Here is a 10,916-nt window from a genome sequence, read left to right as displayed (position 1 = left end):
AGGAGGAAGTTTATTCTATTTCTTACACGTTCGTCGCAAGAACGTTTGTACAAATAGAAGAGTGGAAGACCGCTACGAGTCCAGTTGAAATTAATGGAACTTCATCCTTCGGAGTAGTGTGATGGTAGAATGTTGACGTAGGCACGTTTAAATAGTTCCACAGGGGGATGGCAAAGATTTAATGTTGGCCCATTATATTGTAATATTTATTCAATTATGAAGTATTGCTAAACCAGAGATTTATTTACCCCTTTAAGAAAGTAATCCTTGCCCCTTCACCCTCCCCTTCATGTCGCAAGTACGGTTTTAAGTTGTTAAAGACTAGTAGGATAAGAAGTCCCAAGAAAACGCATTTTTCTCACTTTATAATTTATACTATAGAAACATGTTTATACTATAGAAAAAAAAGCAGTGATAGCCTAGTGGTTAAGGAACACGGCCTCTCGATCGAGGGGTCCGAGGTTCAAATCCCAGGCTCGCACCTCTAATTTTCAGATTTATGTGCGTATTAGAAATTAATTATCACTTGCTTAAACGGTGAAGGAAAACATCGTGAGGAAACCTGCATACCTGAGAGATTTATAAAAAAAAAAATCTTAAAGGTATGTGAAGTCTACCAAGACGCACTTGGCCAGCGCGATGGACTAAGGCCTAATCCTTCTCATTCTGAGAGGAGACCCGTGCCCAGCAGTGGGACAGGAATGGGTTGATGATGATGATGATGATTATACTATAGTAGTTTGAATAAGTATTTATATCCGTTCCTTACAATTTGTTAACCTGTATTTGTTGTTAACGGTATCATTTAATTTTTTTATATGTTGTGATTTCTCTTCGAAACAGGTTACTATACTCTTTGTATCGAAGTATGCCTACTATATGCAGCCTTAATCCCTTTTTAGATAATGTTTGTAGTAAACTGCCCGACTTGAAGGCATGGCTTAAATGTAATATACTATACCTTCGATCACTAATAAAAATCTTAATAATAACTCTTATCACTAATAAATGTTATTAGTGATCGAAGTAATATACAAATAAAATGTTAGGTGGAAAGAATAGAATCCAAAGCACGGACTGTACTCTTTGGTCTGAATTCTGAAACTTTAAATGACAAATATGACAATCATGAAAATGAAATGTCAAATGAACATGGAATGTCACAAACCCATTGATATTACTTACCATTTAATGTTTTACATAACCAAAAAAGGGCTATTTTGTAAATAGTTTATTAAAGCATTTTATTGTTAAAATTAATTACTTATATCCTTAATGGCGGTCAGGAAACCAGTAACATGGTTTCTCTCTCCGCAAGGACGCAGATTCTCCATGGCACTAATTACCACTACCGGCATCGGTCTCTCAGTAACAAGATTTTTGCCTAATACAATTTTCATTGATAAATACAAGGAATTTGTCCATTATTATAAGTACGTTTATTTTCTTTATTAAATATTTTTTTTTTATAATACATTTTCCAAATTTTACTTTTCTATCGTTACAGTGAATCTAAACCAGTTGAATTGTCGAAAGAGTTGCAGGAGCGTTGCAAAAAGTGTCTTGATATTTTGAAAATGCCTGACGTTCACAGAAAACTTATTCAGCCATTTAGTATATTTGGTTATGATCTATTTCATGCTGGTAAGACCATTGACTGTTAATTTTTGATATGCAATGCTGCTCAAAATTGTCATTCTTTTTAAAGTAATATGTGTTAATTTTTTTTAGGAAGCACTAGTTCAAAATATGGTGCAATTATTGGAATACCAGTCAATTTTACTTATAAATCGTTTGAAGACATTGAAAAGGATAATATACAGGTGAAACTAATAAATTAATAATTGAAGAACATTCATAATAGCCAATGTCTTTTTTATAAGAAAGTTATTTGAAGTGATTTTAATTTTTAAACTTTTTAGGTAAATCACAAGAAATTGAATTTAAAAACTGATATCGGCAAAAAGTTAGGAGAAGCTCTCATTATACCTGAGAAAGTGCAAGAATTTGCGATTTGTCGAGAAATCTTAATGGTCCAGAACAACAAAGTGATATATGAGTCGGCATATCCATTTATGTGTATTTTTTTCGTTTACAATTTGTCACAATACATAAACAAAAAGCTTAATTTGTATGCTGCTCCTCCACCCATCAGAGTTACACTATATACCATTGTTGGAACATTTGGTTTGGGCATGTATTTTCTACTAAAAGATATGACCGAAACTTTTTATGAAACACAAGTTGATAAGAAATTGTGTGAACTAGGCGATGATTATGTTGAAAGTGGAGTGATATATTATAAAAAGCTTTTACAAAGAAATCAAGCCCTAAGGGAGCTAATGGGTAACGATGGTCCAAAGAAGTACACTGCCATGGGTAATGAAAATTATGGCATCCGACAGCCTCGATTAGCTCTGATCCACAGAAAACAATTTTTTGAAAGTAAACTAAAGGAAAGTGGAAAGGGTGAGGTTTTAGAAAACCTTAATTCAGAAGCATTTGCATAGGATTATGATTAATTTGTAACTGTAGGAGTTTTAAGAGTAGTGTTTCATGTTGTCACTTGTTAAATATGTTAATCACTTGTAAATAAATAAATATCTGGTTAATTGCTGCTTTACATTATATTTTTATTTTATTTGTATTACATACTAAATGTATTTTTAAGTTACCCTGTGATTAAAAATAACTTAATGAATAATTTGTCTACTATAAGAAGGCATTTTGCTTTTCTATTTTTCCTGAGCGGAAGTTCCATAAGAAGTGTTGTGACAATTGATAACCTTTAACTCAAAGCAAACCTCTCAATTTTTTTATACTATTGAGCTAAACATGCTTACATATGGTCCCTGGGAAGGGATTACAATTCCCTACATTGGTACTATTAGATATGGGTACATAGACAAAGAAGATTAGGCAAATTTGTATGGCGTTATGACCCAGTGCGAATGCGGACACTTATGAAATTTATTTTGTTAAGCAGGTCTAATTCTCTAAACTAAATGCATCTAATCTATGACTAAATGGCAAAAATTCTTATCTGCCAGATGTTTACTAAATTAAAAAAAAAAAACATTTTTTGAGTTTAGTTTTAGTAGCACAATATTTACTTTAAATTTCCATAAAATATTGTCTTCGATTTATTTATCAATACATCAGAAGTATTGGTATAGGGCCTGTTCACATTGTTAACATTAAATCAGTTTTATCGAGTTATTCTAATGAGAACGGTTATACTTAAATATAATATCCACCTTGCCATTTATGTCCCAGTCACCAGTAAAATTTGACTTGGTTGATTTAATATGAACTGGAACATTGTAGTGGGAATAGCTAGACTCGTCAGTCGGCAAACGGTAAAATTGTCTGGCTGACCTAATAGTCGTTCATAGTCTGTAAATCATTTTTTTACTATAATCTTTCGTTGATTGACAGAGATAGACTACACTGACAGATTTGTCTTTGTGTCAATGTCTAAATCAAAGTTAAATGTCAAGTTATAAGGAGAATGGAGAATTGGAGATAGTGAATTGGTTTGAAGACGAACGCTCACAGAAATAAATATTACTCATTGAGTGGAAATATACTTGTTTATTATAAAACTAGTGTTTAACGGACTGCAGTCATAGAAATGACATAAATTGAGATAACTTTCACTTCTTGGCCAAATTTTACTCTACCTTATTTCGCGATACACAATACGTTTCATTGCCATTGTGTTAAAAGTTCCATTATCAACATGTGTGGGGGTTTCACTTGCTCTAAAAATGCATTGATTGCATTAAACATCCTATATGTGGTAAGAATTGCTAATTTTACTAACTAATAAGTTTTAATTTAAATGATAGTGTACTATTTTTTTTGACGAATATATTACTCGTAGGTGGTGGCGTCTATCCTGATATCAGTGGCAGTGTATGGACAGGCCTCTTCGTTGGTCACCAATCTGCCCATAGTTGGTGGCATTCTGGCATGTGGGGTTTTTCTTATTCTAATATCCTTGCTGGGCTTGGCAGGTGCTGTTAAACATCATCAGGTCATGCTATTTTTCGTATCCTTTTTTAATTGTGAAGTTGTGTAATAAAATAAAAATATTATGATTTTTCATTAGCAAACCTTTGTTAGTCTCTTATTCATATATTTTGAATTTAAAATGTGAAGAAATTGAATGTGAAGGGACTTAAATTAAATTTTGTTTTATTTTGTTTATGGATAGAAGCAATACCCTTCACTTTATAAGTATGTAAAATTGGGTATCATGATTGTGCTTTATTTGCAACTACATGAGTGTCATAATTACTTGCTTTTATTTTTATGTTCATACTAAAAATATAAGTATGTAGGTATCTTACATGTATCATAAAACTTTTTAGTCACTGTCAGTTGTATTGAAATATTTTAATCTTTTTCATAATTGTTGTATCAATGAATGCCTTGACTCCAGAAATTAGTATATGGTGATTCTGTTCCTTCTGTTCCTGGTACAGTTTTCAGTGGCCTGTGCCTGCCTTGGTGTTAATTCTGATCAACAAAAGATGTTGGCTCAACAGGTTAGTTTATCGTCTGTTATCTTGATATTGATTAATATTATGTCAACTCAAACATATATGTATATCTGGCATGAATATATTGATAAGTCGACCTACATGTAAAAATATGTTTAAAATATATACATTTATAATTTTTTTAAAAATTACAAGCATTTGGAATGTTGAATTAATAGAGTGAACTACACACATGCAACTTGTAAAATTTTTATTTTAATTATCTTACAAACAAGTACATATAGTTGCAATAAAAATGTGCAAGTGTGCATTTTCGACTTATTTTTTATTTTGTCCTGGTATGGATATAACCATTAATAGTAGTAGTAGTAGTGAGTATTACATATATTATCCTTTGTAACAATAAACAAATAGTACTACAAAATGGTCTTATTTTATAGGGCTGGAATCAAGTGGACATGGATGTTAGGGAACAAGTACAGCAAAGGTTCCAATGCTGCGGATTCCAGAACTTGCCACCGAATGTCACCACAGACCATCCTCCCTGTGATATTGTAAGTATATTAAGAATTAACTTACAGGAGATAATTCCTTACAGGAGTAATATAATTCATGGTTATCGGAACTTTTCCATATAATGTCTGTGTTATCTCTATGTTGTTAACTCTATATTTTCTTTAAATTATTTTCTCATTATTTTTAACAGTGGGTAGTTACTGTATTTCTAGTAGGTTGATACTGTTGTACTTTCGTTTTTTATATAAAAATAGCTGACCCGGCAAACTTTGTACCGCCTCAAAGTCTATTTATCAAATATATTTCATATAAAATATAGCCTATGTTACTCGTGGATAATGTAGCTTTCGAATGGTGAAAGAATTTTTAAAATCGGTCCAGTAGTTTTTGAGCCTATTCATTACAATCAAACAAACAAACAAAGTTTTCCTCTTTATAATATTAGTATAGATTAACATAGCTAATTAGTGCATAACCACATAAGTGCACCTTTGGTTTGTCATAGATGCAGTGCTTAAAGCTGCTGTTTATCTTGCAGGGTGGTTTTGCAATCAAACTTCAAAAGATTCTAATAGTTAAAGTACCTTATTATCTATAAAGTTTGTGGCATACATTCAGCAGTAATGGGTTGATGATACCTATTTGGTTAATTAACATATTAATGGAATTATATATAATGGTATATAATTCCATATATAATATAATGGTGTAATAGTAAACATAATATGTTTTTACAGAGAAATTGCTGCAATGACTTGCCTGACTGCCAATGCCAGCCATGTATGGAGAAACTAAGGGAGACTATTGACCGTGCCTTCAAGCTTTGTGGTGGTATTGGACTATTCTTCAGTTTTACTGAGGTACATCATTTAATATATGAATCTTTTGCATTTACATTGCGAATAATGATTACATGTCTTATCACTTGAACCTTTGTTTGTGTCTGTAAAATATAATAAGATTATGTCAAAATTATCAGCAGATTTACCACCACGTTTATTTTTATTTATTATCAGTATATACACAATGAGATATAACAAGTACATATTGTATTTATATGTATATTATATGCATAACATATGTATTAATTATTGTGATCATGCATAATTGTAATTTTCTCACAACTGACACTAAATATTTTTCTTACAATATTTATAATATATTTTCTTGCAGCATTTGGGATAGAAACATAACAATCATTCCATTTAATGTATTATGATTGATTAACCATTTGTAATAAAAATACATTAGAATTCGTCATTGTTATTTGGAATTTTTATAACTTCAAATAATCACAATTTTTGCTTGTCCTTGTTGCTTAATTCTGTCTTAATTAAACCTCATTTAAATAACCTAACCTAACTCTTTGGCTCATTGTTTCTAATTTTCACATAATCATGTGTAACATATTCTATTATGTAAGTTTTTAACAGCTATGAAACCTGTAAATAATATTTGTGTTAATTGCTCATCACACATCTTGTGACTAACTATACCTTGGCGATTGTTTTCCAGTTTCTGGGTGTTTGGTTGACAGTAAGATATCGTAATCAGAAGGATCCCCGGGCTAACCCCAGTGCATTTCTCTGAATGATCTGAATAATCGGACTGTAACTTTAAGGTGGATTGGTTTCGCGCTTAGAATGCTGCTTCTGCAACCTTTACTGACGCTTCATTTTTTGTATTATTAGGCATGGCAACTGCTTCAAATATTTATAGGTTCAAAGGAATGGATTATTAAGGCGTTCTATTTCTATCTATAGTAAAATAATATCACACATAAGTAGAGTGCTTCATTGTTTGTCTTGTGATTCCTTGTCAGCGCTAATATAAATACGTGTAGGTGCGCATTATTTGTTTTCTTGTGACGTGGGTGTGCTATCAAATAGTTGTTATCATCTGTATTTTCATTGTCCGAAATAAATAACAATGGGCCCGACGAACGCGACGTTTGTTTAAAATGTTATATAATATCGTTCATGTTGTTCCATGTTTATAAATGTAAATTTGCCATTAACAAATTTATAATATTATTCCGACCAATACAAATTTCAATTATTTTTATACGCGGCTGAGAAGTTTTTGCTTATTTTTTACGTTGCAGCATTATCAAAATAAATAATAAATATAGTTCAAAAAACTAAAAAACACGCTTTTATATAAAAGCAACTATAAAGCTTTCGGTATTCTATTTCATTCTTTCATACATGCAGGGTAAGATAAGGATGTATGTTGATCTCTTTCTACTGAAAAACGGAGTTGCTCACTGACAAACATACAAGTGAAGCTAATATAAAGCGTGTAAAAAGGTGGTAGAGCACAGACCTGTAGGTACAATACAGCTCTGTGTGGTAGAGCTACTATGGTAATGTGGGGGAGGTACAACCACCATTGTTATGTCTTGCGCGAAGCATTTCAGCATTTTGGTGGATGGGTGTTGATGCTGGCTGACTTACACATGAAATATCAAGCTTCAAATAGAACCTGTCCTATATTGAGTTGGTCATAAATGTTACATAGGTGGACTGCAAGCTTCTCTAATGTCATAGTAATAAAATAAAATTTCCCGTGTTGAATCCGATGTATGTTAAATGAAATATATACTAAATTATTATCGTTACAATAAACAGTAGATCATAATATATTATTATGTATTAATATTTTTTCGCAATGCAACATTTAGATACTTGCGATCAACCTGCCGAATAACTTGTCGAACAATGACAAGTGCGTCAAAGCTGCGCAAGGATGTAGGCGTATAATTTTTTCATTCGTTGCAAAAAAATCGATACCACGCGAATGGACAAGTATTCCGAATACAACATGAGTATCGAAATGTTGCATAAAAAGCATTATAATTATGATATACAATGTAATTACTTATTTGGTATCAAATTAATGCATGAGACGATGTTATTATGCAGCATGGTGCACGCATTAAAACTTATATAACACTATATTTATGCATTTTTACAAATTCTTTTTTTTGTTTTTTATGCACTCAATTGCTATAAACATTCGATTTTTTATTTTATATTTTTATAATGCATATTAAATAAATTTTTTTTCAGTTGTTCGCTGTGTGGCTCGCCCGACGTTACCGCAACCAGCCTGACCCCAACTACAAGGAACCTCATGCGATTTTCCCTAGAAAAAATTACTTGTATTGAACCTCTCTGTGAAATATTTTTTTAATTTTTGTAGCCTAGCCTCTGATTAGCGAATTTTGTAGGACAATTTGTAGTTGATTTAATATTTTCTTTCTTGTCTTTAGTTTTAGGTTATATTTAGTTGGAAGATTGACAAAGAATTCTTGTAATATTGCCATTAAATTTTTAAGTTTTAACCAAAATAAGTTTATTGACATCTGAGTTCATTGTAAATATTTATTAGACTACTTCCGCATTGTTATAAGAATAACATGATTCTTAAAATCTGGAAGCGCTTTTGGTACGGGCTAAATATCAGCCGTGTACGTTTTCGTTAATATAAATGGAAAAAGGTCCGCATAATGTATTTTTTTTAAAGTTGCTCAAAATACTGTCTTTATTAAATCATCTAAGAACATTGTCATGTAGATAAGATTATTGTAAAACATTTCGTTTGATTGCGTATCATTTATTTTTGTGTGTATTTTTGTTTCATCTATTGCAATATATATTGATGTTACCACAGATATATTCTGTATGTTCGAACTTGACGAGTTCAGAGTTACAATATGATACGCACTGTTAAATTGAAACAGAAATGAAATGTGATGTTCCAGACTGTATGGATTAAGTTTATCACATATCCGGCATGGTTGATACAAAAAAGTACACAAAAATATCTTTTAGCCTACATCTTTTATTTAACAAACATTGTCGTCATGTATATCTTGAAATTAAATATTGAAATTGGTGGGTATGGCGCGTCGTTGGGACCAGAAATGTTGCTTTGATTACTTAGCGATTTAAAAAGCGAACATATTAGAATGGCAGTTAAATATGATGAATAACATGCATAGTTAATATCATATCGAAACCTATTTTAATTATAATACACAGTCGTTCAAAATCGTATAATATTTTTTTTCCAAATAGATTTTAAGGATTCTCTTTGAACATCTATAAACTACATTGAGATTATAACAATGTCATTTTATGTTACGTTGACTATCCAGTGGCATTTAATTTTATCGTAGTGTAGAATTTGAAGTTACGTTAAGTTCTAGTACGGGGTAATGATGAAAAGACTTGTATGGCGATGATCTGAGGACTTGAAAATAGAGTTGTTGTGTCTGTGTGTGTAATTTATGTTAGCGCAATTTTGTAATCGAATGTACATTGTGTTTCACCTACTAGTCAGTAGCCTTATCGTTATAATTTCCGTATCCTTGTTATTCGTACATATTGGCGTTAAACTTTGTGACTTTTGTTAAAATAGCCGTACATAAGGGTGGCGGGTGATTAAAGCTCCGGACTCCCTAATAAAGGAAAACCCGAAAACATAATAACTCTTTAATTGACGAATTGGGTATTAATTTGGACATTTGAATCTTCCTCATAATTATACTGTATCAAATCAAATCAATACTCTTTATTGTACCCAATAAAAGAAGATACATATAAAAATAAAAACCTAGTTTAAAAGACAATACTAAAGGCGGTCTTATCGTTAACCAGCGATCTGTATCCATCCTGTATCCAACCTGTATCCATCGTTGTAAACATATGAAGAGTATGAAATTGTTCACAAGATTAGGCGTTAGCTTGTACGTATAATGTTCGTATGAGTACGCAGAGGAAACGCTGCAATGTGCAATAATCAGCCATAATGTTTAATTGTATGAGAAATGTTCGCACATGAAAATATTTCAAACATTTGTAAATTTGATCATGCCCTTATATAATTTGCATAATATGTATTGTACGGATAATGAATTATTTTAATAGAAGCTTTAAAATGTACCTGTTATTTTTTCTTGGCAATTAGTGATAATACCTCGATTCTGATTGCAGGATATAAAGTGTATACAAAGCAATGAAAAGAAACGTAACGGTGTAGGTGTAATACCCGACTAAGATCAAATAAATATCACCATTCTTTTATATTCATTCCTTTTAAATATGGTAACTTTGTATGTTAAGTTACCGTTGAAGATTTTATTTTATTTTGGGTACCCTTGCTTACAAACATTTTATAACTCGAATTATGGATTGTTTTTTCTATCACATTTAAAGAAATTGTCAACTACTATTATATGTAGCTTATATGTGTCGAGTGTGTACTTGTCAAAAATTTTAATCTATTTTCGTATACTAAATTGTATGTGTCGTTGATTTTTTGTATCCGTCGTTACTTGATGAAAATTACAGCTTTTAAACATTATCTCATACGGATGCAGAAAACTTCGAGAACCAATATAGCTTTAGTTTTTGCTTTACAATGTGTTCTTATGTTATACGCTAAAATATTTTCATTTTTAATGCACCGAACTATAAAATTTTACAATTTTTATTTTCTTAGTTCCGAGTCGTTTATATAGCCATTAATAGTTATGTGTATATCTGTAGGTAATGTGTATAGTGCTATCAGTGTACTACTAAAATGTACCTATTTACCTATATGGAAAATAAAGTGTGTTATGCATTATGTATTTTGTATAATTCTACCTACACTACTTCTTTTTTAATAATATAGGAGTAGCAGACGAGCATACAGTCCACCTAATGATCAGTGGCTACTGCCGCCTATGGACATCTGTAATCAACCCCAGATAGGATTAGATATTCCCACCTGAGGTCGGCCACAGATGCGCCGCTACCCCTGAGGACTAAGCTGGAACGCCTCGGAAAAGTCTGTCTCCCTTACCACACCCGTCAAACCGGAACACAGCAGCGCCTAACACTG

At 31.7% G+C, this 10,916-nt stretch overlaps 2 protein-coding genes across 3 annotated transcripts; both read left to right on the top strand.

The window, feature by feature from the left end:
* Positions 1–1,152: 1,152 nt before the first annotated feature.
* LOC140749392 (transmembrane protein 177) lies at positions 1,153–2,623 on the top strand. The gene is made up of 4 exons (XM_073082423.1): positions 1,153–1,433; positions 1,508–1,644; positions 1,732–1,823; positions 1,923–2,623. Exons 1-4 carry the CDS (start codon positions 1,276–1,278, stop codon positions 2,508–2,510), a joined length of 975 nt encoding a protein of 324 aa, XP_072938524.1. The 5' UTR covers positions 1,153–1,275; the 3' UTR covers positions 2,511–2,623.
* An 844-nt stretch (positions 2,624–3,467) lies between these two features.
* Tsp97E (Tetraspanin 97E) lies at positions 3,468–10,658 on the top strand. Of its 2 annotated transcripts, XM_073082425.1 has the most exons (7): positions 3,468–3,802; positions 3,887–4,054; positions 4,455–4,553; positions 4,949–5,062; positions 5,762–5,884; positions 6,540–6,645; positions 8,096–10,658. In XM_073082425.1, exons 1-6 carry the CDS (start codon positions 3,743–3,745, stop codon positions 6,612–6,614), a joined length of 639 nt encoding a protein of 212 aa, XP_072938526.1. In that variant the 5' UTR covers positions 3,468–3,742; the 3' UTR covers positions 6,615–6,645; positions 8,096–10,658. The 2 variants fall into 2 exon arrangements, with proteins under 2 accessions (XP_072938526.1, XP_072938525.1); XM_073082424.1 differs by lacking the exon at positions 6,540–6,645 and having other exon boundaries at positions 3,473–3,802.
* Positions 10,659–10,916: the final 258 nt, after the last annotated feature.

This window comes from Epargyreus clarus, unplaced genomic scaffold (genome assembly GCF_041222505.1).
Source record: "Epargyreus clarus isolate Ecla_fem2 unplaced genomic scaffold, WU_Ecla_fem_2.2 ptg000018l, whole genome shotgun sequence".
In the NCBI taxonomy this organism is placed as follows: Eukaryota; Metazoa; Arthropoda; class Insecta; order Lepidoptera; family Hesperiidae; genus Epargyreus; species Epargyreus clarus.
The sequence above is the reverse complement of the archived record's forward strand: the minus strand, read 5'-3'. Positions and strand labels throughout refer to the sequence as shown.